Source organism: Eptatretus burgeri, chromosome 5 (genome assembly GCF_056783735.1).
Source record: "Eptatretus burgeri isolate ZD-2024b chromosome 5, Ebu_testis_v1, whole genome shotgun sequence".
NCBI lineage: Eukaryota > Metazoa > Chordata > Myxini > Myxiniformes > Myxinidae > Eptatretus > Eptatretus burgeri.
The window spans coordinates 73,494,577-73,522,507 of NC_140965.1; the positions used below are offsets into that span (position 1 = coordinate 73,494,577).

The 27,931-nt window shown below is 37.1% G+C and overlaps 1 protein-coding gene across 4 annotated transcripts in view; it reads right to left on the reverse strand.

Moving 5' to 3' along the window:
- The window catches only part of LOC147026695 (steroid 21-hydroxylase-like), an 86,436-nt gene that overhangs the window by 27,219 nt on the left and 31,286 nt on the right, over window positions 1-27,931 (reverse strand). For all 4 annotated transcript variants that reach the window (XM_085882410.1, XM_085882409.1, XM_085882408.1 and 1 more), the window contains 3 exons: window positions 25,743-25,853; window positions 25,156-25,242; window positions 11,563-11,760 (listed from right to left, as the gene is read on the reverse strand). In XM_085882410.1, coding sequence (XP_085738536.1) covers window positions 11,563-11,760; window positions 25,156-25,242; window positions 25,743-25,853 — 396 coding nt within the window. The remainder of the gene's footprint in view (window positions 1-11,562; window positions 11,761-25,155; window positions 25,243-25,742; window positions 25,854-27,931) is intronic.

Sequence of the window (27,931 nt, forward strand, 5' to 3'; positions counted from 1 at the left end):
ATCTGGCTTTTTAAAAATCATCCACAGATATCGTGGCTTTCCTTCCAGAACACCCAAATTCCACGTGTAAGTAGTTTGATTGAGTTTAACGTGTTGACATCTTCTTTTGAGGTATGATACACTGAGTGGTTTTTTTGAGTTAAGTCTTCGATTCAACATCTCTTCTGTTTTAAGATTAGGAGTATATTCACTGATATACCAACTCATCTCCTCAATTACAAATTTATTCTGATCACCAAAAGCATTACCAACACCAAAAAGCAATCTATTTTCATTATCATTCCTTTGTAGTTGAAATCTAATTTTAAGACCATACAGAACTTTATCATAATCACAAAATCCAAATATACCTTTAAGAGGAACTGCCACAGTAAAACTATTTTCTGCTTTTGTATCATCATTATACATTCCTTTCCTTTGAATATATCCAGGGTCTGTGTTTGTTCCCGTTGACATATCAGGAATAAAACCTTCGACAGACCCCTTTCCCATTCTATCACTGAATGTATAGAGTGTAAATTTCATCATTTCAGATACAGCAGAGACATAATCAACCGCTTCAACTTCTTGTGTTCCAATATACAATCGCACACTATCAAACATTTTCCAGAAGAAATCATTTACAAGTGTAGCGTTTGTGTTATTCCCAGCCTTAGTGAATTTAAATTTACACAACAAGAAACTTTCGGAGAGATTCAAATAGGTTTGTTGATTATTTATTTCAAAACTTTTTGTACCATTTGTATTCCAGTCTGTTCCAGTTATTGCATTTACCTTGAAGTAATCTTCTTTTTTAGTGGAGTTTGAGATAATAATAGTATCATCCAAATCATAGATACTATCAATTGCTTCCATACTTGTATTTATTTAGGAAAAAAGATGTTAAAACTTTTGAAACCCTGATCCAAGTATTTGAATTATTTTCTGTCGTTCTTGGGGGGACAACTGAGTTTTACCTTTCTTAATTTCTTTTATTGCTTGTAATTTATGAGATTCTTTCTGAGCATCTTTTATACTCTTTACAGCACCTGCTACATTTCCCACAGCAGAAGCAGTTGAACCAATTAGGTCTTTATGTTTAAGAATAGTTGAACCAATACCCATGAGAGTATCAATTATCCCATCTCCTCTAAATTGATGTCTGACACCCCTTTGTCTCTTAGGTTTATAGTATCCTCTACCAAGATACATACCTTCACCCTTGTAGTACGGGGAAAGGAACATCCCATCCCCTGTAATTATTTTATATTTTCCCAACTCGTGCTTCCTCACAATAACCATCGTATTTATTTATTGAAAAACTTCACGTAGGTGAATTCTGATGGATATAACTTCTCCATTAAAAGAGATCACACGATTATCTTGGTCGGTTATCCTAAAATTTACTCTGTGTATGGTTTTTCCTGACACAGGTAGATAAACCAAATTTTTAGGCTCCATATTGAATTTATAACCAATTGGGGTTGAGTATGCGCTGAATGAAAATATTGTATTTGTTTTTAATCCATCATTATAAGCACCATCAATCAAATCACAGTGAATTAACACCGAATTTATTCCTGAGGATATTTGAATGACATTATCACTGTAAAACGTCCCATTAGTTTCAATATTTTTTGAGGAGAAACCTAATAACTCTCTAAATGAATTATCAATTGTGAAATCAACCTTGTAGTTATTTTTAACTTTAATCGTTGATTTTGAAGTATGTTTTTGAATGTTTATAACAATATTTTTTGGTTCATCACCCTGTTCTTTCATAAGACGAGCAATTTCGGAAGATATTTGAGAAATCTCGTATGCTCCGGGTGAGACTGTTATCGTTTTGTATCCACTTCCCGGATTATAACTAAACTTGTCATTTTTCTCGGTTATATTAAATAAGGTATTATAAGTCTCCATGGACAATAAAGATGCCTCATATTCTTTTGTTGTGTCAAGTTGTAGTGGGTATGGGAATGAAGATGTGTGGTCGCTTGTTGTGAAATTAAAACTCAGGATTGTGCTTCTCATCTTATTTAATATGAGATAAAATGTCTTTATATTGAGATTTATTAATTATTTTCATGTTCATCAACTGGTCTAAAATGGCTGATGCTTCATTAAAACAATTGTTATTTCCAGCCTTCTTACTGCCGAACAACAATAACAGTCTATTAACTAATTGCGATGGGTCATTTGGAAGAAAACTAATACCTGAACCAAGGATACTTAAAGCCTGAATAATGTGTTTCTCCTTCTCATTCTTCCTACTTTTACCAGAAAGAATAACCTTATAATTTAGAGTGTTCAGCAAATCAATATATACTCTATCCTCATTATTTTCCATATCCAATGGTTTATCAATATACTTTGATTCATCCCTCACAGTTGAACCTTGTCTTCCATCTTTTGTGAGAAGAAACATTAATCTCGGAGTTAGTTTAACAGGGGGTTGAGCAGAACTTAAGAACCTTAATTCATCATTAAATATCAATACCTTTTCTTGAACAAGATGAAATATTGCTGGTTGTTCTGTTGGAATGAGTCCTGCTTTGGTTTTTGAATCCGCTGAATATTCATTGTTTTGAACAGCATTCACAATATAATCAGAGGGTTGATTAATCTCTTTCAGTTGTTGAAATAAACCTTCATCATCATATTCTAATTCTCCTAAATGCTCTAATTCTTCCTCCGTCATTTGACTGAAATCTTTTAACATTTGAAGCTTTCTAGGAGTATATTCTACTGTGGGAACTGTGGAAACATCTTTCATTTTTTCTTGGGAAGTTTTTAAAAGTGGTTTAAAAAATTTCTCTTGTTTTTTTTCAAATGCTTCTTCGCCCGTTAGTTTCTGTCTGCGTTTCTTCTTTATGTCTTCCTGTTGTTTTACAACTTTTGAAACCAACTCTTGATGTTCCTTAAATCTTCTTGCTCTTTCTTTTGTATCCATTTATTTATTGTAAAATATCATTTAATGAATTGTAAAGATCAACAGGGAAATTTTCCTTTTCTTCATCATTCAAGTAGATGTGTTCAAATAAATCCTTTTCTTTAAATATTTCATCAAATTCTTTATTAACATTAATGCGAGTTGTAATTTCTTCTTCACTAATCTTTGCATCTCTGCTTTTCATACGTTTGTGTTGAGTTTCTTCATCAACATCAAAACCGAATGATAAAATCTTCACTCCGCTCAGATATTTAATAATTTGTCTCGTTCCTTCTGGATTAGTTTCTAATATCCCAACACCACCAGATTTTAGTTTCTTTAACTCACTCTTACAATGTGAATATTTTGTTGTACCAAGAGAAACCTCCTCAAATATTTGTCCTTCATTCCTCAATCGCATATGTTCCTCCACTGAAATATAATGATAATCTTCACCTTTTACTTCTCCAGGTCTTATTGCTCTAGTTGTTGTTGATACAATGCGTATCACGGGGTGTTTTTTAAGTAAATTTACAATATTCTCATTTGTACTACACAAGAACCTTGATTTATGAAAGTTTTTTCCAGAAGCAGATTTACCCACAAGATTTATAATAATAGTTGTCATTTATATATGTAGTTGTTTATAAAACAAAAAATATATCCCTTAATATCTCATCTTGTTTCACAACAATATATTTATATTTTTCAGTCGTGTGCTTCATATAATCCTCAAATTTCTCTTTACTACATAATGTAGAACAATTATCTCTCCAAAAATTATTGATATCTATTGAATTTAACTTGAATAAAATAAAAGTATTAGCATTGTTTCTGATGGAACGACGAGGAAGTTGAAAGTACGATTGACTAAGATAAATACAATTACAAGAAGAATGTCTCCCTCTTGTGTAGTAGCTGTCCATTACCGTTTGGTTTCTCTCATTAACACAATCATCAAAGATAACGAGGTTCTTTTTGATTTATCCAAATCTTGGGGAGACGGTATATCATCCGTATTATCACTAAGAATACAAGTTATAAGATTTGATTTCTTTTTACATCTCTGTGTATCACAAAATAGTTGAATTATATCTTCAATGTTATAATCATTTAGGTTTTTTTGACGTTTAAATAAACCTATTATATCTTCTTTTTGAAGACCAGCATTAAAACCTTGTGAGAGTAGTTGATACTCTGGTTGAAAACTCGACTTTGTGAAAATTATTAAATTATCATAATCTAAAAAGTTGGGAGTGAGGAGCATTTTTAAAAGTAAGCAGGTTTTTCCACATCCACTTGAACCAACTATGAGACATCTTAATGAATTTGGGAGATTTTTATGGTTGTTAAATTTTATCTTATTTTCCCAAATAGGTAAAAAATCATTCATTTATATATTTGAAAAACAGGTTATTTAATTTATTATTGGCTTTTTTAGAAACTCTATATTTTATCCTAAGTTCAGGTTTAATTTCAAGATAATCCATTATTTTATTTATACAATATCTTGTGTTGATATTTCCCTGAAAATTACATCCATGAATAATATACAACAACAATCCTTTAAACATTTCTCTTATACGTTCAGTTTCTTCCCTTGTAAGGAAAGGTGTGTTATCATCCTCATACTTTACATTCATTTCTCTAATCAATCTTGTAAAGTAATTCATTTTTGGTATAAATCTAAAAGAATTATTTTCCTTTTTATATTTTTTATTATCATTAATTAGAAGATAATCACAGAATATACATTGTTTATAGGCTTTTGACTCTGTGTTTAATCCCCGTCTTTCACACGCAGGACAATTCTCAAATTTGTCATATGGAGAATCAGGAAAGTCTAGCATATTTATAAAGTAAAACTTTACTTAAACTGAAATTCATCTATACTTTCAGTTGTATATTACCATCGATATCGATATACTTTTTTTCATTATCAGATTCAACGACAACATTTTTTATATTAAAGGTAATTTTAAAATTATCGTTAACTACTATTGAACGAAATGTCATTTCACCTGATATATTAACATCCTTTATTTCATCAAGATTTACATCTTTAGGGTTGTTGAAAAAAATACAAATTTCTCCTTGCATATTACAGATGGTCTTATCTTTTCTTTCTAAAGCTTCATCCATAAGGTTTTTGTTCTTTGATACTTTTTCTTGTTTCATTGCTTTTTCTAGTTTTGAATATATTACTAGAAGGAGAGGAGAAACTTTTGTTAGAGATACTTTAATTGATGTTCTACCAGGTATACTAAAAGCCCTTCCACTGAAGGAAATTGAAGAACTCATATTATTTACCATAATAGTTTTTATCCAATAGTTGTTATATTTATCTTTGTTCAATTTTACATCCTTGACATATTTCTCAGTATCTTTAACAGATGAAGAGATTGATTGAAACTTGTCTTTTGTGTCTTGAAACATTGTATTTATTAAGTGAAAAAGTTGGAGGATAAAATGTTTTTAAGCACAGATTCACCTATAAATTAAACGAAATTTTCATCAAGAAAATTTTAGTTTAAGCAAAGTTTTATTCTATAAATATGGTGAATACAACGTACTGCGATGTTTGTAATCACGAATATAAACATTATAGAAAACACCTCCGAACCAACAAACACACATTTAATCTATTTCATCAAATATCTCCTCTTGAGTTGGAAAGAAAACATTGTGATATCTGTTCAAAGGATGTTTTGAAGAGTAGTTATAATCAACATCTTCAATCACAAAAACACAAGAAAAATGAGTTTAAAGTAAAGGGAGACTATTATATTGAAAACACTGATGGGGCATTTAAAGGGCATATAAAAATAAGGATTTTTCAATTTGGAGAACCCGGTCCATCATCAATAGCTGAATCAATTGAAATAGTGAAACCCGATGTTGAAAAATTTATTAAAAAGACATTAAAAGAAATGAAAACTTTAAAGTTTTATATGGGAGTGAAAATGAATATGAAAAGACAAGATGAAGAACAAACTCCTTATATGAGAACAGATCTTCATTTTATAACATCATTTCAAGATTTTTTGAATAGTGGGGTTTATGAAGAACTATCAAGACAAGAGGAGGATGTTGATAATACAGTGGTAGGAAGTGGATTCAATATTAAAAAAATCATCTTTTTAGATATACACATTCTAAAATCAAACCCTCTTAAAGCTTCTTCTTATATTGAATTACCAAAAGAAATAAAACTAAAGAAGGCAGTTGTTAATATTAAGAACAATGATAATAAATGTTTTCTCTGGTCTGTTCCTGCTCACTTACATCCACCAAAATGTAATTCAGAAAGAGTAAAACAATATATGAAATATGAGAATACCTTGGACATTAAAGATTTTAAATTCCCAATGCCACTAACAGATATTCCTAAATTTGAGAAAAAGAATAATCTTTCTATTAATGTATATGGATTAACGGATACAAACAAAGTTCAAATATTAAAAATTTCAAACAACTATAAAAATGAAGAAACACACATTGACCTTTTATATTTTAGTGTTGGAAAGAATTCACATTACACATACATCAATAATTTATCAAGATTAATCTCTTCTCAGGTATTCAGAACAGCAAACAAAATATATCCTTGTAAGCGATGTCTTAATTCATTTCATACAAAAGAACGATTAGAACAACATTCAAAATATTGTAGTAATCATAAATCAGCTGTAATTACAATGCCTAAACCTGGTGAAAAGATTTATTTTGAAGATTATAATAAATCTATCATGCACCCATTTGTGATATACGCTGATTTTGAATGTATCCTTAAAAAGATAAATACTGCTTCTCCTAATCTAAAAGAACCATATACAAATAAATATCAAAAACATATTCCTTGTGGTTTCTGTTATTATATCAAATCATCTGTTGGAGAAAAGTATAACAAACTTGAACATTATCGTGGAAAAAATGCTTCACAAGAGTTTGTAAAACGATTAGAAAAGGATTGTATAAGACTCACTAAATTAATGAAAGAAACAAATGAACTGATGAAATTAACCAAAGAAGAAAAATTAGAATTTAGAATGAACAATATCTGTCATATTTGTGAGGGGGAAATTAAGGAGTCTAAAGTTAGAGACCATTGTCATCTTACTGGTAAATATAGAGGTCCCGCTCATTCCTGTTGTAATCTTAATTATAAATTACCTTCTTTTATTCCAGTCTTTCTTCACAACAGCGCCAACTATGATACACATCTATTTATAAATGAACTTTCAAAAACACCAGGGAATATTTCTGCTATAACAAACACAAGTCAAAAGTATATTTCATTTTCAAAAATGATATTCACAAAACCTTTAACTCATATTAGGTTTTTAGATTCTTACAAGTTTATGGGAACACCACTAGCCTACCTCGCATCAAATCTAAGCTCCATGGACTCTTTTCCAAATCTTAATTCATTCTTTCCAAAAGAGGAAATTCTCACTAAAGAGGAAATTCAGATTAAAGAGAGAATTCAAAGTAAAGAGGAAACTGTAATTAATGAAGAAATTCTAACTGAAGATGAAATTCTAATTACCGGTATAAAGAAAATTCGAACTAAAGAGGAAATTCTGATTAAAGATGAAATTCTGATTAAAGAAGGAATTCTTACGAGAGAGGAAATTCAAACAAGGAATGAAATTCAAAGTAAAGAGAAAATTCTTACAAGTAAGGGAATTTATCCTTATGATTATATGGATTCATTTATGAGATTTAAAGAAACACAACTTCCATCAAAAGAAAGTTTCTATAATAACCTTTATGAAGAAGAGATAAGTGATAAGGAATATAAACACGCACAAGAAATATGGAAATTATTTAAGATAAAGAACCTTGGAGAATATCATGATTTATATCTAAAAACAGATGTTTTATTGTTAGCTGATGTGTTTGAAGCTTTTAGATCACTCTGTCATAATAAAAATTGTTATGGATTAGATCCTGCCCACTATTTCACAGCTCCTGGTTTAGCTTGGAATGCAATGTTGAAAATGACAAAACAAGATATAGATTTAATCAGTGATGTGGATATGCTTTTGATGATTGAGAAGTCCAAGAGAGGTGGAATATCACAAGTATGTTCAAAAAGATATGCTAAAGCAAATAATAAATATCTTCCAAATTATGATAGTGAAAAAGATAGTAATTATTTGATGTATTTTGATGCTAATAATTTCTATGGATGGGCAATGTCTCAATCTCTGCCTTATGGTAAATTAGAGTGGGTGGAAGAAAAGGATTATGAAAAGGCTTTGATGAATATTGTTATTTCTTCTCAAGAGGAATTGAATGACGAAGAAGAAGGTTATTATTTTGAAGTTGATTTGAGGTACCCGAGTGATCTTCATAATAAGCATAAAGATCTTCCTTTTGCATGTGAGAAAGAAACTCCAAAGAAAGAATGGTTAAGTGATTATCATAAAAGTTTTAATATTAAAGGTAAATCAACAGAAAAGTTATTAACAACATTCTATGATAAAGAGGGATATGTTTTGCATCAGAGAAGCTTAAAACAGTTTTTGAGAGAAGGATTGAGAGTAGCTAAAATTCATAGAGTTTTAAAATTTAAACAAAGTCCTTGGGTGCAAAAGTATATTCAATTCAATACAGATATGAGAGCAAATACAAAAGTAAAATTTGAAGGGGACTTTTATAAATTAATGAATAATGCTGTATTTGGAAAGACTATGGAAAATGTTAGAAACAGGCAAAACATTAGATTCGCAACATCTTGGAAAGAAGCTTCGAGATTGATAAATAAACCAAGTTTTGAGAGAGAAGAGGTTTTTTCAGAGAACTTTTCTGCAATTCATATGAAAAAGGAAAGTATTGTAATGGATAAACCAATTTATATTGGAACAGCAGTTCTTGATTTATCAAAGATATTGATGTATGATTATTTGTATAATGACTTAAAGAAAGAGTATGGTGAAAATGTTTCATTGTTGTATATGGATACTGATAGTTTTATCCTAGATATAAAAACTGATGATGTTTATGAAGATATGAAGAAAAATATTGGAGTATATGATACAAGTAATTTCAGCAAGAAGAGTGAGTTATTTTCCAAAAAGAATGAAAAGGTTATTGGTAAGTTTAAGGATGAGTTGGGTGGAAAAGTAATGAGTGAGTTTATTGGATTGAGAGCAAAGGCATATGCTTATAAGTATGGTGAACAGATTGATAAGAGGTTAAAGGGAATAAAGAAATATGTAATAAAGAAATCAATAACTTTTAGAAATTATTATAATTGTTTGATGAATAAGAAAGAAGAATATAGGAAAATGAATACAATAAGAAGTTATAAACATAACATATATAGTGAAGAAGTAAATAAAAAGGCATTAGGAGCCTTTGATGATAAGAGATTTATTTTAGATAATGGAATAGATTGTGTTCCATATGGATATTGTATGATAGAGTGTATAAAATAGATTATGTTTTAACGATGGGAAGATGGGTTAGGGTTTTTTAAGGGCTACCGCCACGTTTTTTCACAATATATAAATGGTTAAACCAAGTATTAATCAAACTAAAGAGTGGAGAAAATCTCAGTCTTGGTATATAAATGGAAAACATAATGAATGTGAAAAATATCAAATAAGTCTTATTGAAAAAATAACTAAAACAAAGGTAAATAAAACAAATAAGTGAATTAATTTAAAAACTAGTAAGTTAGAGGATGTAAAGAAAAAAATGAATATCCTTGAATGGACTGAAAACTTTGATGGTTATCAATTGAACAATGAAAAAACAATTTACTATAATCTCAAAATGATATGTGGCTCAGGAGGTGGTCAGATGAGAGCATTAAGAGAAGTTTATCATTTCGTAATGGCACAAATGGGGTATCTTAAAAAATATAAAGATTCAAATGTTTTGTTTGTCAATATTTTAGATGGGGATTATTGTGCAAAGAAAATTAAACTATTGAAGGAATTTGAGAATGAACAAATCTTTATAGGTTCAATGAGTGAGCTGTTCAACCCCTAGGTGTTCAATTCAATGAGGTTCAACCTCCAAGTTAAAAGGGGAGACAAATAAATATACCTTGGGATAAAAAGGGGGGTTTATTTTTAGGGAAAAAAATATGAATCGCTGAAAATCCCCCATTCATTTACATGGGGAAAAGTGAGCCAGAATCAGTATTCTTACCCTACTTATATATATATATATATATATATATATATATATATATATATATATATATATATATATATATATATATATATATATATATATATATACAGTATATGTTCCACCCATGTCTTGCTTCATGCATATTCATTTTTTGCCTCATGCATATTTATGCTCCACCTTTGTGTTACTCTGCCTGGTGTTGGCTTAGCGGTTCGGGTGATGTCATGGGATCCTAGCATCCTGAGTTCGAGCCCTGTTGGTCACTGAATTAACACCAGGGGGTTGACTCAGCCTGTTATCCTTCTGAGGTCGGCGAAATGAGCACCAGTATACTGGTAATGGGGGCACTGCATCAGCAGCATAGCTGTGTCCCTAAACAGTGATGCAACCAGCAGCCAAAAAGGCAGCACACGATGGGAACCCATGTGTTGTGTCATCTTGACTGGAGGGGGGTGAGGATGGCTCTTCTGTATTTGGCAGAACGGTGGTTGTATGTGGAGATGGCACAGTTTTTACCGTCTCACTTGGAGTCTTTTAAAATGAAGTAAAAGTGATTTAAACCTCAAAGTGTTGGTGAGCTGCTTGGAGCATTCTTTCTTCAAAGAATCGGGACACGTAGGCCGTTCTAGGATAACAGGTACTCACTTTGTAGTGGTAATTAAAATCCAAGTTCCAATCCGAGAGTACTCGTGTTTTATGGCTGAAGATGGTGAAATTAAGAGCTTGTTGGATCTTTGTTTCCCACTGAGATTCCCAAGAAGCAATTGTTACCCCTGGTGGAATGGATAACTGAAAGGTTGCTCTTCATGCGAAAAGGCAAGCCTGTGATACTTATAAACGGGAAACAAATATTTTATACTTATGTTACCAGTTGGAAAACAGTTGTGTTATTACCTCCGGCGTTGAAGGTGGACGGAGGTTGTTTTCACTCCTGAATGTCTGTCTGTCTTGTCTATGTGCAGGATATCTCAAGAAGTTGCAGATGGATTCAGACGAAATTTTGTGGACAGGTTGGGTGTGTGTGCCAAGGACGAATTGATTACATTTTGGTGAAGATCCGGATCCGGATCCCGATGTGGATACTAGAATTTTAAATCGTGATCTTCACCATTTAGAGATAGGGCCAAAAAAAAAATGTTTGGCATGATACTTCAAAAAGTTGTGGACGAGTTATGACAAACTAGGTGGATGATGTGGATAGGTGATGAGAGCAAGCCGATTCAATTTCGGTTCAGGTCCGGATTCAGATCTGACCTATCAGTGGTATACAAAACGTAAACTGTTCAGCTTGGCGGAACTTCACCCAGTGCCATTCAAGTTTATTTTTTGTGTTTTTCCTCCTTGTGTATTCTCAGTTGTCCAGCCCCGCCACCATACAATTGTTGTCATTTCTTTAACCTGCTGCCATGTGTCATTTTGCTCCTCCATGAGTCGAGAAGCTTGTATAAAATGTTTTTGTGTAGTGCAGTGTGACACTTTCCTCCAAGGATCATTCTCACCTCTGGAAAGTGGACCAGGAAAGCAATGGTCCAAGCCAGTTCAGTAGCGGTAGTTTCTGAGCCTCCGATGAAGAGATCAACAATGGCCATGTGGATATGTTCTTCCATCATCATATCACCCCCATCCTCTGTCTCTTTTTGTTCCTCCAGTTTATACAGCAATGCTGCAGTAATGTCTGTTTCTCCTTCCTTCTTTAACTGCAAAAGCAAGCAAAAACAATGTAATACATATAACCACCCCCCTCCCCACAATGCACAGTGGTATAGGTCCATATATAAGCTTGGCAGGGGGCTCCTGCAGCTCCTTATTTATTTAACTTATGTTAAATTTAATATAATATTTAATATAATATATTATGTTCAGGCCATACAGCATACAAGCAGGTAAATGATGTTCCCAAAAGACATACATTCTATTAAGATTCCACTCGCTCAGTTATTAATCGCTCATTCAAAGTTTTCATAAAATGTATTAAATCAGTCACAAGGAAAACTGCTTCATAATCCTTTGTGAGTATTCAAATTTTTTGTTTTTTGCCCCCCAAATGTGCAGGGGGAGGGGGGACAACTGAGATGCTGCCCCTCCTAAAGTGAGGGGGAATGCCCCTCCCACCCATTCCCCATCAATCGACACACATGCGTGGATTACTCCACAACTCTATTGAGCCTTTGTGTGTCCAGATGTTCTGACATGAGTGTTTTTTGTTTTTTTTCCATCCTGATCGGAGGTGACTTGTGCTCTCTGCTTCTGTCTTGCAGACACCACACATGTCCGATTGACTCAGTCTCAGCATTTTCTTAAAGCCATTGGTTTAACAGTGTCCTTGTTCTTGGGTATTTATTATGATTCGTTCTCCATCGCAGTTGAGCTGACCTCTTTGTAACCATTCCAATGAGCCTTGTTTGTCCACGTCCAATCTGTCCAAATCTTTTCTTTTTTTTTTTAATACTTTCCCGCTCTTTTATCGTTTTCCCAGTGGTCAGTGTATATCTGTTGATATTTCGTTTAATATTTTTCATGTCTTTTTTTTGCCATCATTGTGACTGTATTTGTTGGTGTTTCGGTTTCATTGTGGACACGTTCCATTCATACCTGTCTTTGGAATTTTTGGCTTGGTGGGCTTGGGATACCTTCTCTGGTTTGTTGTCTTCATATTTGCATACAAATTGGATTTGTTAGCCTGTTACACTTTTCACGTACTCTGCTAATCCTCCAGTTGTCGCTCTGTGCACTTGATTGAGTTTCATCAGTCCGCCACCTCCTTCTTTCCTCAGCAGGTACATTCGTGGTCGACACCGATTTTTGTTGAACATTTTGTGGATGGTGAGGAGTTACCTTGTTTTGATATCTAGTTTATTGATTTCCACTTGTGACTAGTTTACTATTCTTCAGCTCAATTGGAACACTGGTACTGCTAGTTGGTTTAATGCTTTGATTTTTTTCTCATGGAGAGGTATGTTTTCAAGATCATCCTCGGTCTGTGCAGGCATTCTTTGGTAATTGTTTTGCACATTTGTGCACATTCGTTTGTGACACCTTTGGTGGGCTTCTTCTACTCCAAGGTATTTGTATAATGCTTTGTTGTCTCGCTCCTGCAGTATATTGTTGTATCTAGGTCGATTTTTACGTTGTCCGTTTTTGTTGGTCGACCTTGCACGAATGTGCACTTGACACATTTATCTCAGCCAAATTCCATTGGGATGTTATTGGAGGACTGTTTCACTAATTTCAGGTGGTCTGCCAATTTTCACATCACTCGGTGCAAAGAGTTTTAAATCATGTATGTCCAGAATATGTCACCTTTCTGGTTTATTTGGATGTTCTTGTATTGGATGTTCGGGTGTATCTGTGTCCTTGCTCATTGATGAGGTTACTTAGTGGATCCAGAGCCAGGCAAACCAGGAGGGAGGAATGGCTGTCTACTTGGAAGATCCCACATTGCATCTTCAATCCTGGTATTTGGATGTTTCCTTCTGAATGCTGCAGTATTAGTGTGGTATTCCACAGGTAAGATCCTTGCTTTCTCAACCAACTTGATTATTTGGGAATTAATCTTGTACATTTGCATTCATTTTATCATCCATGAATGTGGGATGCTGTCAAAAAAGCTTTTTTTTTTCTATCCAGGCTATGCACAGCTTCGTTCTTCTCATATTACATTTTTTTTGGGGGGGTATGGTCTTGCTTAGTAATAGGTGGTCTATAGTCCTGTAACATCCTCTCTTGAATCCCTTCTGTTCTGCCTCTCGGCCTCCTTGTTGTGTTAGGTGGTGGTGCATCGTTTCTGTGATGATTCCTGTTAAAAGTTTGCACGTTGTTGGTAGACAGGTTATTGGCCGATATTTGTGCGGTGGTTGGGTTTCTTCAGATTTTGGGATGAGGAAGGTGTTACCTTCTGTGAGCCATTCATCCGTTTCCTGATCCCCTTGGATAAGGTCATTGAATGCTCGAGCGAAGTGAACGTGGAGAGCATCAAATTGCTTTAGTTAGACAGAAGTTCAGGATCCCATCTCAGCCAGGGCTTTTGAAGTTTGCCATTTTTGTGAGTTGTTGTCTTCTCTTTTCTGCATTTCTGAATCTTTTACTGGGGGAATTTCCTCGAGATGTCGCTTCTTCTCCTCCAGGTTTCTGATCCATCCCACCTCCTCATTGTGCTATTTTCAATCTTCATAAATTCCTTTCCAGAATCGTTCCAGTTCATCTTTTTCAGAAAGGAATGACACATTCTGCTTCTGTTTCCTGAGTTCATGGAAGAATCTTTTCAGGTTGTTTTCAAACTTGTTTTCTCCTGCTGTTAGCCTCGTCATCACATTTTTTAACCATACCCCAAGCCTATAGGATAGGGGAAGGCTTATTGATGTTGGAGGGTTGTTTCTACAATTAGTGTCCCCAATTTTAATGGTCCCACAGAATTTCTTAGACCCCCAAGGAGTCCTAAACCACCATTTAGAAAATAATAATAATAATTATTATTATTTATTTATTTATTTATTTTCTTCCTGTGCTCACAATTTCAAAAATTCTGAGCTGTATCTCTGACGGAGCCAGCTGGAATGTTCTGAATGAAATTTTGCATCAATAATGTGAATAGAAAGTATAAAGGGTTGATATAATTTTTTACTTTCACCGATCTTAAAGTTTTGACCGAATTTTCCACATGAGAATATAAGATCCGTCACTTTGCTGACGGAAATGCCAATCTTTGCTGTGATGGCTAATCAATAGGGCAAGAAGAAAAAGGATTTCTGTGAGTGTGGAGATAACCAGCGTCACAAGTTGGCGTTTGCAGTTTCCCATGTACCCATAAAATAAAATAAAAATTAATTAAAAACAAAAATTCAAAAGAAACCTTCCCGGGAGTTCCCAAATGCACCATAGTTGGATTTATTGAAATGCGTTAATGAGTTCTCAAGTTATAACACGACAAACAGACAGATAGACAGACACGGCTCCATTTGTAAAACAGATTTTAACATTTTTCACCATAACTTGATAAAGGTATGTCCAATCAGAACAAAATTGTCGGCCCTAGATAGCCGAGAGCAAAGCGTATTTACGCTTATTTTACATCATACCCCTCCGAGTTAAAGGTAAAGGTCAAATGGCGGTCTGAAAAAAAAAATGCTGTCAAGGTCAAATTGTGGTATTATGAAATAAAGACTGTTTTTGTCATCGCTCAATTTTGCCAATGCGGAATCTCAAAGACCGCTTGACCTTCAATATATTTTTTTATGTCATGCCAGTGTACCTGCACTGAAGTTGTGCTCCTGATATTTGATTTGTGTGCTTCACCTACTTTTTTCGTATTGTAACTTAATTAACAAAAGACACCTTTGGAATCATAACTTGAATAAATTTCCTCCTATTTTCATAATATTGAGTTTTATGGATATGTTGTGGATGGGGATACATTTTTAGGTCAACTCTTCGAACATGACCTTATAATATGGGTGTAGATGTCCTTCGATCCGTCCGTCCGTCCGTCCGTTGCGAAAATGACGATTTTCAAATTCTATCTCCTCGCCATTTCTCAAGCGATCTTGAATTTGATTGTGGCATATGAATCTATGGGACAATATCTAAATTTGGTTGGGCCGGATTTTCGATATTCGCTTTCGTTTTCGCGTCACGTGACTTCAAAGTTGGCAAAAACTGCCCTACATTCAGGAAGCTATATATTTTCTCACAGAGATGACCGTCACTCCCGCATGGGGGGTAATTTTATCTTATTTCTTTCAAAGAAACTTGCTCTCCCTCATGCACAGATTTATCCCCTCTCGTGTTCAGTTGCCCTACCCTTCCTCCCGCCCTTGGTTTACTGAAGCTTGTGGCGAGGCAGTATCCGAGCCGTATCCCTGGACATATCACGTGCTTTTGACACAGTCTGGCACCCTGCCCTACTCACCAAACTCTCTTCCCATGGTATTCAAGGCCATCTCCACTCATGGCTCACAGACTTCCTCTCCTGTCGCAGTCAACGTGTGGCCCTAAATGGAGTTCTTTCATCCCCTCTTCCTGTGCACGCTGGAGTTCCTCAAGGTAGCGTTCTGGGCCCTGTTCTTTTTCTGGTTTTCATCAATGATCTCTCCGACTCTGGAAAATCCTCTATTTCTCTTTGCCGACGACTCCACCCTCTGCCGTACCATCTGTCATCCCTCAGACCGGCAAGCAGCAACTTCTTCGCTCACTGCAGATCTGGATGAAATCACAAACTGGTCCAACACGTGGAACATGTCTTTCAATCCAGACAAATCTCACACTCTCACTATGTCTCTTCGAAAGGACCGTTTACAAAACCTCCCCATCCACTTTCTCATCAATCCTCTGGAAGAAGTCTTTTCTTTCAAGCTTCTGGGTCTCATTATCTGCCATGACCTTTCCTGGGAAAGTCACATTTCCAACCTCGCCTCAAAAGCCAGTCGGCGACTGGGAATCCTCCATCGTGCAAAGTCCTTCCTCGGCCCTCTTGAGCTCCTGACCACTTACAAAGCTTTTGTCCGTAGCCTGATGGAGTACTGCTCTCCCCTCTGGGCTGGTGCTCCTGCCTCCCACCTTTCTCGGCTTCACGCTGTCGAAACCAGGGCATTTAAGACCATCGGCATCTCCCGCAATGAAGCTGAGTCTTTGGGCCTCTCACTCAATCACCGCAGGTTGGTCGGTGGTCTTTCTGTCTTCTACCGTCTCCTCTCCAGCCTTGCCCCCCTTGCTCTCTCTGCGATTTGTCCCCACCACATTTCCACAGGGCGCTCAAGGTCCGCCAACAACCCCCTTCTGGTAAACCTACCAAAATCACGAATCACTGCTCATCTTCACTCTTTCATTCCTCTTTTTTCCCGCCTTTTCTTTCCTCACTCTATTCTTTCCCATTCTTCCCTCCAGGCTTTCAAAACAGCTGTTCACCACCACCTCTTATCTTCCCCCATCCAAATCCTCGATCTTTTCTACCCCCGATAATCCACCCAAGCCCACTTCCTTCAATTCCCCTGCTTTCCTTCCTGAAAGTCCCTGTAATGTCCATCTTCTCTTCGCCATGTTCCCCGTCCCATCCCCATCCCTCTCCCTTCCACAGTTCACCTAATGTGTCTGTTCCCCACTGTTTTGTCCCTTCCACTCCCGCCCCTCTTGTCTCATGCCCCCTTGCTGTGAGTTGTGTGTTAGCTCTCATACGAGCCTCGACCAAGGTATACAAAAAAAAAAATGTTGAAGCTCAAGGTCATATGGCGGTCCAAACAAAATATGCCATCATTGGATTGTGGATCAAGGGTAAGTTGCGGATGATCGCCAAGAGTAAGCCTGGGGATGCTGACCCTTGGCGATCACTTTGTGATCACAGATATCTAGTTTGGCGGTATAAAAAAATAATTAAAAATAATTTTTTTTTTTTTTGTCAGAATCCTTCCTGGGAGTGCCCTGAATCCACCACAGTTGGATTTATTGAAATGCGTTAATCAGTTCTCAAGTTATCGATCGCTGTCTTTTTCTATTTTGAGTTTAATTTCAGAAACCAACCACTCGACGTCTTTATCTTCAATATTATATTTATTTCTAGGCTTTTACAAAATTTCTTAGCTGGAGCTTAACTTTTGGTGGTTGTGAAGCAGGTAGTACATTCACAGGATCCTGTCCTGGTGCAGGTCCCTGCCTTACTGTGAGCCGATACTTAGTCCCACTTGATGAGGTGCAGTCTTTGTTATTTACAGCACACGTACCAGCTGCACAATGTAGCTGCTGAGACACAGGGTTTCGCCTGCAAGGGGTCTGTGTCCCTGTTGTTGAGTTTTCTTTCTCTTTTACCCACAACATATTGTATTCATTTCTCCCCAACTCCGTGCCCCCACCACCACCTGTCTCTCCGGAGACTTCTGGATTTCTCCATTTTCGGGTCAGTGTGCAGACAGAACGTGATTTCGACCAGGGTCACAAGAGCTTCGTCCCACTCCGGTGTGTGTGTGTGTGTGTGTGTGTGTGTGTGTGTGTGTGTGTGTGTGTGTGTGTGTGTGTGTGTGTGTGTGTGTGTGTGTGTGTGTGTGTGTGTGTGTGTGTGTGTGTGTGTGTGTGTGTGTGTGTGTGTGTGTGAGACAGACAGAGACAGAGACATGCTTTGTGACATCTGCCACTGAAGGTGAAGGAGGTTATGTTTTCACCCCTTTCTGTCTGTTTGTTTGTCTGTTTGTGTATGGGATATCTCAAAAAGTTGGTGATGGATCTGGATGAAATTTTGTGGACATATCCGGTGTGTGACAAGGAAGAACTGTTTCGATTTTGGTGAAGATCCGAATTCCGGATCTGGATACGAGAATTATTTAATTTTTTAAGCGATTCTTCACCATTGAGAGATAGGACCAAAAACGATTTCGTACTCTATAGCACGATATTTCAAAAATATATCGGGCCCGATATTTTCTTGTGGATCAGGCATTACGTGGCAGAGGTATGCGCTCGACCGAGCGCCCTTTGAGTTTGAAGTGGTTTCCGCTGTCATAGAATAATACAAATGGTACCATTGGAAAGCATATAATCGAGTTAATTGGAGAAAAAATTAGTGTCCGTTTAATTATAAAGGTGCCTGTTTTAAAAGCACGTTTTGTTGGAGTTTCAGAAGAATGCGGGAATGGAAGCTTAATGCAGCAGTTCCAACTGTAATATAGTTGAGGAGGAAGATAGGGGTCCCGTGCACCCCCATGATACATTTTTAACCTGCATTTTTACAATCTCTGTGGTGTGTGGGAACAGAATTTCCTTTGTTCCCATTCCAAAAAATGTCCCATGTGGGTTGTTTCGCCAGTTTTTTTTGTCCGCCATCTTGGATTTCTTGGGACGCAAAAGTAAGGGGTAGGGGTAATATAAAGGACCTTTTCGCATAGAAAGAAATTAGTTACAGGTACACATTAGGTATCATTGGAAAGGGTATGACCTGCAGTATCACAAGAACCCGTCAATTATTCAATTAGGGCATCGATGACGTCATCAGGGGTCAAAAGGTCACGTTATAGGGCCACTAAGTCAAATTTCACGCCCATCCCCTTTGTCATCCACCCTGCACCTAAGTGGACGAATATTTTGGATTCTACTTTGCTTGAAGGAAAGTGTATATGTATGGGCAGTTTTTAAAACTAAAACAAATTATTTAACTTCAGTACAACATCATTAACCCTTTCCACAAAAATACCGAAAATATTGAGAAAATGCGGTTCTTTATTGAGTTTACTGCGTGAGTGTGTCCTTCACATACGAATGATTAATTTCACTATTTATTTATAGTTTATGGCTATGGTTATTAACATTCTTTTTTTTGTTACAGGTGAGGCCATTGTAACTACCTTGACACTTTAGTGGTGGTGTTAAATTTCGTCAACTGACGGTGTTGTGTTTTTTTGTTACAGGGCGTGCGGACAACTGTGATTTTGATTAATGTTTTAGTGGTTGTACTGAATATCTGCTGACAGGCATACCTGCTTGTAGCTGTAGTTTATTGGTGGTGGATAATTGTCTTTTTTTTCAGGTAACACCTATTATGGATTAGTGCTCCAGTGGTGGTAGTGCATGCTTAGTTGTAGTTAACTGGTGGTGGTGGCTTCATCATGTCAAAGGCAAAGAAACGCCAAACTGATCATGGTTGCAATTTACAGGAACTGCAGATGCCTCCTCCTGTATGTATTTTACATGTGAGTGGCATACAGCATGGTTAATTTATACCACTACACAATATAAGGGGTCCTCCCCAGGAAAAGCTTGAGATGTTACATAATCTTCGTGAGAAATGGCTCCTTCAGTCTCATGATTCACCCGCTCATATGGAAGCTGTATGTAGGTTAATTCCAGACAATATTGATGGTGTGAACCTAGAAATGACAGGCTATCACCAGGGATGCTATCAAGCCTTTACCAAACATCAGGATCGTTTGAAATGTGTCATACCAGACAATGAACCCTCAACAATTCGATCCCCTCGTAAACCATCAACCTCTTCCAAGAACATTTTTCCACCAGAATGTATTTTCTGTGAAATGCTTGAGACGAAAGTTTCCGGAAGGACTAAACATTGTGTCCAGTTTGCATCTTTCAAGGGGAAGGAAGCAGCTTGGACTCGTATTGAATCCCAAGCCCGAGAAATAGGAGACAATCGTTTACATCGCAAGGCGGCAGGCGAAGATTTGTTTGCAAGAGAGGCTCGTTTCCATAAATCCTGTTATAGTTCATTCAAACCGAGACGTGAATTATTTACGTGATCAAGCCAACAGAAGGATTGAAAACAAGCAAGATGAAAAGCTTGAAGCTCATCAAAGCTCATTTAATGTAGTTCTGGATTTTATCTGTGAGAGGGTAATTGGGCAGAAGGAGGTTGTGCAACTTGGAACACTCCGCCACCTATACGTCCAAGAACTTGAACGCTGTGGATTTCCAAATCCAGATTTCAGAAGTGATAAGCTGAAGACCCGACTTCAAAGACACGAAATCAATGAGTGCATTGCTTTCACAAAAGTGTTTCCTGGGGACAGGGGATGCATAACCTACAACCTGGTATACAGCACAAGCATATCTGTTGTGGAAGCAGTTACTTATGCAACTCGGCTTGGTTCCAAAGACAAGTTTGAGGATGTTGCCTTGCACTTGCGCAGTGTTGTTCAGGGGATGTTCAACGAGTCAACACCACTTCCTTGGCCTCCTACAGCCGATGAGCTGGATGCCAGGGCATCAGAAGGATACTTCCCAACAGACCTGGTGAAGTTCCTGTCGACCCCTCCTGGGTGAAGCAGATATGGAAAAGTCTGAAAAGAGCCGACGTCTGGTGCTTTCAGTCGCTCAGGTGAGTTTTAACCACCTTTGCTTTCAACATCTTTGGGGCAATATCGCTAGTCCTCCAAATTGTATCTAGTTTTAGTGCTTTCTATCATGAAAATGTAAATTATTTTCTCTCTAAGATCCATTGGTTTCTTTTCCAAGACATCTGCCGTGCTGTGATGAACTATATAGGCTTGTTGACCGGTCATAAATGCATGGGTTCAGGCTACTCTGAAATCCTCCTTGAAGCTGGACTTGTAACCAGTGGCTGTCTTAAGAGTGTGCTAAAAGGGAAGGCATGTGTGAAAGCTCTATTCTGTCTGAAGACTGTTAGTGAAGCAATGGAGCGGTTGTTGATAGAGTGCTTCAGTGAAGAGGAGAATGTAGAAAACTTGGGGATGAATGGTCTGTAAAGCCAGAAACGATTGATGATATTGAGGCATTCACATGTCTGATGTACGGCTACTCCAGACAGAAATCTATTGACACTGCACGTGGAATCATGTTGAGGAAGATGGTTGGGGAAGATGAGCAACTGACAACCAAATCTAAGATTGACCTCTCCCGGTTTCCACCTTGCCGAGACAACCTTATCCCACACATTGGTCGAGTGAACCATCGCCTTGCTATCTACAAGCGAGCAGATATTCCAATCTTCTGGTCTCCAAAGCCATATGATCCTGAACAAGGTTGGGAAAGAAATGATGAGGGTGTTTTGGAGCCAGTGTGGTCTTGCGGCCCAGTACTTCCCCCTACCTTGATATACTTGGTTGAGAAGACTACGGAAGAGATGGAACGGTGTGATGATGACATTGAGGAAGAACAGCCCAGCCAAGATGGTGACTATGAAGAACTTCTCAGTGATAACGAAGACTAGATTAAAATATGAACATTGAGACTTTTGGCAGTCATAATAATGTTTCAACATTAATTAGTTGTGGGCCTGCGTATTATAGTAACTCGTTAACACACGATCTCTATATAATGCATATTCCCATATCAATTAGTAAGGAGTGGAAGTGAAAATACCAAGAGAATGATACATAGACTGTATTTCAGGACTCATTGGAACATGTAAAGCCTTTTACCAGAACAAAAAGGCAGAGAAAACAAATATGTGTCAAACTGCAATTTCACAGGAAACTTATTACAAAAATTCATTTTTTTCAATATTTTTGGTATTTTTGCGGAAAGGGTTAATGATGTAGTACTGAAGTTAAATAGTTTGTTTTCGTTTTAATAACTGCCTATACATGTACACTTTCCTTCAAGCAAAGTATAATCCAAAAGATTCATTCACTTCGGTGCAGGGTGGATGACAAAGAGGATGGGCGTGAAATTTGACTTAGTGGCCCTGTAACGTGACCTTTTGACCGCTGATGACGTCATCGATGCCCTAATTGAATAATTGACGGGTTCTTGTGATAGTGCAGGTCATACCCTTTCCAATGATCCCCAATTTGTACCTGTAACTAATTTCTTTCTTTGCGAAAAGGTCCTTTATATTACCCCGACCCATTACTTTTGCGTCCCAAGAAATCCAAGATGGCGGACAAAAAAAACGGCTCAACGACCCACATGGGACATTTTTTGGAATGGGAACAAAGGAAATTCTGTTCCCACACACCTCAGGGATTGTAAAAATGCAGGTTTAGAAAATGTATCATGGGGGTGCATGGGACCCCTATCTTCCTACAAGACGAATATTTATTGTCCGACAACAGCAGGAATCATTTTGTAGGACACAGGAGCACACAACATTATCACTGGTAATATTTCTGGAAGCAATATAAAAAGGTATTTATTTCCACAGAAGGAGCACACAAACAACAATAACAATAACAAAAACAACAACAACAACCACCATAGTGACCATGACAGCAGCAACAACTCCACATTATAAAAGTAATTTTTCCACTTGTTTTACTTCATTTGCATCCTCATTGAGATTCACATATAGTCATGCAATATGTTTGTGCAGGACAATATGTTGTCTTTTGATTAAACCCATCAACAAGGCGATGGGTAGGCAAGGCTATGATATCATGGATGGCCTGTCTGATGCTCTGGAAAACCTTCACTTCCTGTTTGCAGATGACTCCACTCTGTGTCGTACAGTACGCTATCACTCTACTAGTTAGACAGTAGCCGCATCTCTGCTGATCTGGAAATAATTATACACTGGTCTAATAAATGGGAACATGCCCTTCAATCCTGTAAAACGTCACAGTCTCACCTATCACTCCGGAAGGCTCGTGAAATGAACCCACATATATATTTCTTTGGTCATTCATGGGAAGAGGTTTAGTTTCTTGAAACTTTGGGCCTCACAATCAGCCATGACTGTTCCTGGGCTGACAACAAAGCAAAGCTGGATTTAAAACCCAGCCGTAGACGAGGCATATTCCATTGATCCAAGTCTTTCCTTTGAAAATCAGAGCTACTCACAGTTGACAAGGCCTTTGTCCATAGCTCAATGGAGTACTTTTCTTCACTCCGGGTTGACGTCTCACCATCACATCTGGGTCTCCTGGATGCTGTGGAATTTACGTCTCTCAAAATTATTGGATTCTCCCCCGATGAAGCCGAATCACAGGTTCGGTCGCTCTCACATCGCAGGCAGGTCAGTGGTCTCTCTGTTTTCTATCATCGATTTTCAGATATTCCTCACTCTTAATCCTCTCTGTTTGTCCCAATATACTTCAGGATGCACATGTTCTCCCAGTAATACCCTCTTGGATAAACTTCCAAAATCCAGGCTGACTGCACACCTCAACCCCTTTCTTCCTTGCTTCTGCCACCTATGGAACCACCTTCCAGAGGCTATATTCTGTCTCGCTCTTTCTTCCAGGGCTTCAAAGCAAGCAGTGCACCTCCATCTATTGTCATCTCCAATTCTACAGGATGATCTTTCCTAACCAAACTATTTTACTTGCTCGTTTCAGTGTTTGCTCCCCTCCTCCCTTCCCTCTTTTGCCATTTGTTCATCCCCTTGGTGCTTGTCTTTTCTACCTTGCTTTTCTGTGAACCTCACTTCTGTCAAAGAAAGGTTTGATGAAGTATTTCTCAAAACTATAATGTGGTTATACCATTTCTGTACATTGTAAACATGGAAAAATGGGTTGCATTGTTGGATGTTTCAGCATTATCATTTTGGAGTTGTTTGTGAAGACTCTATATTATTAGTTTGATTTTAAAGCATCATGAAATAAGCTCAGGTGATTTAAAAATATGAAAACTTTGAAGGGGGTGAATACTTTTGCAGGCCACTGTCTTTGCTGATTACTTCACCAAGCTCATCCTCCAGATAGGCAGGCATCAGCCTCTTCCCTCTCTTCAGAGCTTCATGGAATCACAAGCTGGTCAAACATTTCGAATATGTCTTTCAATCCTGACAAGGTTCACACTCTCACTCTCTCTTTATGAAAGGACCGTATGTTAAACCCTCCCATCTACTTTCTTAACAATCCTCTTAAATAGGTTAATTCCCTCAAACTCTGGGGTCTCTTGATCAGCTATGATCTTTTTTGGGCAAACCACATTTTGAAGTTGGCCTGCCAAGTCCATCACTGATTGGGCAACCTCCATCGTACAAAGTCCTTCCTTGGCACACCTGGACGACATAGCTTTCATCCACAGCTTGGTGGAGAACTGTTCTCGCCTTTGGTATGGTGACCATGCCTCAAACCTTGCAGAGCTTGATTCCATGGAAACCATGGCCCTCACGATCATTGGAATCTCCTACAATGAAACCAAGTCTTTGGGGCTATCTCTTTCCCATCGCAGACAGGTTGGTGGTATCTGTGCCAGCTACCACTTCCTTTCTGGTCTTGCACCCTCTGCTCTTTCCGTGTTTTGTCGCCATCACGTGCTTCTTCAGGGCACACACATCCAGATAGGCAGGCAGTTCACCAGCATTCTCCTTCTAGTGAAACTCCCAAAATCCAGAATCACTGCCCACCTCCACTCATTCCTCGCTCACTTTTTTCCCCACATATGGAACCAACTTCCACATAATTTCACTCTCCTTCTATGCCTCAGGTCTTCAACATGGCTGTTCACCTCTATCTCAGATCACCCCCCATCCAAAAACCATGCCCCCCACCAAGTCCACCTCTTTCTAAGCTTCCAGTTTGTCCTTTCTGAGAGTTTGCATCCTCCCCTACCCCTCATTCCTCCCCACATCCCTTATTAGTCCAAATCTCCTCATCCTTTTGGTATGTTGTGTCCTGATCCATTCTGTGCTGTAGTCCTTCCACGAGACTTGACATTTTATATTTAAAAAAAAACTATGTTGGTGTAATTCAGACCTTGTGAGCCTTTATGTGTCTTTGCACAATCTCATCTCGCTTTGCCATTGCTGCAAGAAATTTCCTCCACGGTGGATTTGGAAATTTCTGCAAAGACATCAAGACAAGTGAGAGGAGGAAAAAAAAATCAAACAAAAGATAACAACGAAAAGATCTACATTGCAAAAATATTTGATTGCATTTTTTTATTTGCTTTGCTATTGTGCAAAGGATGTTAAAAAAAAGTTACACAAACAAGATATTCACGATAGTCCAACTCGTGCCAATGTGTTTTTTTAATTATTATTTCTAATCAACGTATCCGTTTCTATATTTGGTTTAAATAAAAACTTTATAATTGTGTACATATCTGGATAATTCCATCGTTTAAATACTTTCATGACTGAGAACTGATGTTTTTGTAAAGGTGCCAAACAACGAACTCCCTGTTCAGAAGGAAGATGTAATTTTTTTTTAAATTGCAGGCTCAAAACAAATATACAGTAGATTTAGGTATTGCAGGATGTTCCAGGATTGCAGCATGGCAATGAATATAAGCAATGCGAGATAAAATTCTTCTAATAATGCTGTGTTGTGCATTAGCATACCCGTAATAAAGGAAAGTGATCAAGAATGGTGATAGCTGGAGAGCCCCACACTTGGACCAGGAGATCCAGACACTCATGGATTTCCTGGAATTCTGGATCATCTTTTGTATACTGAGAGGCACATTGTGAGAAAAAAAAATCATAATCATCTCCAGGAATATTTGGATTGCTTTACAATGTTTCATTCATCAGGAATATTTAATTATTTTTCATGCATTTCATCATGAGCTCCACTGTTTGTTTCTAATTAAAAAAAAAAAAATTAAAGCCTTACTCGGTGTGTGTAGATTTCCCTTAATATCTGAAGAGGGACATTCACATGAAACATGTGAACTACCTGGTCAATTTACTTGTAGTACAGAATCTGCTGCCCAGACAGCAAATATATCGAGATTCCCTTTCACATCAACAGAAATTCATAAAGTTTTAAAGTTTAAGCCCTTGGTTGAAAATATATATTGATTTCAACACTCAATAGTGCAGACAGTCGCTAAAATTAAAGAAAGGCTTCTAAAAATTAATGAACAATGCTGTATTTCGCAAGACAATGGAATAAGTAAGAAAAAGACAAAACGTAAGACTTATTATCTTGAGAAAAATCATCCAAATTAATTAATAAACCCAGCTTTAACCACGTATAATAATTATTAGCCCCCGTCGGGATTATGGATTTATGGATTTGGTCTCGATTCTCGTCCGTGTGTGCGTGCGTGCATCCGAAACCATATGCCAGACATGGATGGACCGATTTTATTTGTACTTGGCACAAAGACATCACGTGATGGTTTCCATATGAACGTAGTTTCTTTTGCAAAAACGGTCAAAGATGGCCGACTGGTGGCCATTTTGGTTGTAAAAAAAAAACTCGGTGTCGAAAGCGTCCTCAACAATTTCTCGGACATGCATTGACTTCTTATTTAAACTCGGCACGAGATAATGAATGATGTCCTACATATGCATGCCATTCGTTTTTGAGATCAGATCCAATATGGCCGACTGGTGGCCATTTTGTTACTTAAATGTGTCCCCAACCATTTCTCAGACATGCATGGTCCAATTTTGTTCAAACTTGGCACAAGCACAGTACATGATGGTGTACACTTGCACTTAGCTTTATTTTGCGATCTGATCAAAGATGGCTGACTGGTAGATTGGCAGCAATTTCAGTTGTACATAAATATGGGCTAGCCCTTTAACTCCATGCAGCAAAATTACTAAAACATTGGGGGCGATGATATTTTATGTCTTTTTTTTTACTTGTTCTCTGAGAACGTTTCTGCTATTAATATGGTGAAGGAAAGCATTGTGATGGATAAACCCATTTATGTTGGAAGATCAATTCATTACTTGTCATTCTTCATTGCACGTCTGAATATTTTGGAGAATTTGATTTTGAGGAATTCAGTTAAACGATAGTTATGGAAGTAATCCAATAGACGATGAAGATGCTTATACCAATGATTAATATTCTGATTTTGAAGAATATTATGATCGTGTTGAGTCTCAAGATTTTAAGGAATTTGAGGAACTCAAATGTGTCATTCGCTCTGCTGATGATGGGAACAGACCATTGTTAATGTATGACGATTTCCACAACAACTTAAACAATATGAACTATGCTGAATGAGTTCGTCTCTTGTGTATGGTTTTATATGGACACAGACAGTTTTATGTTAGAAAGCAAAATGGAAGATGTTAATGAGGATATAGCACAAGACATAAGCATTTATGACAATGACACAAGCAACGATAAAAATGATCGTAGTCGATTCTCCACGAAAATCAAAAAAGTTTGTGGAAAACTTAATGATGAGTTGGACAGGCAGATAATGAGTGAATTTATCGGATTCTGAGCAAAGTCTTACGCTGATATGTATGGTGATTCCAAATGTGATAAGAAGTTCAAAGGGATAAAGAAGAATGTAATCAAAGAGACAATATATTTTGAGCATCATTACAAATGCTTAGTTTTAAGAAAAAAAAAGAGTACAGAGAGATGACGAGTGTGAGAAGTCACAAACATCAAATATATTCAGACAAGTAAGTAAGAAAAGCATTGGGAACATTTGATAATGAGAGGATTTTTTTGTTTCTTTTGCTTTTTTATTGTTAACCTCCGCCATCGAAGATCGGAGGTTACTGTTTTCACCCCTTTCTGTTTGTTAACCTCCGCCATCGAAGATGGATGG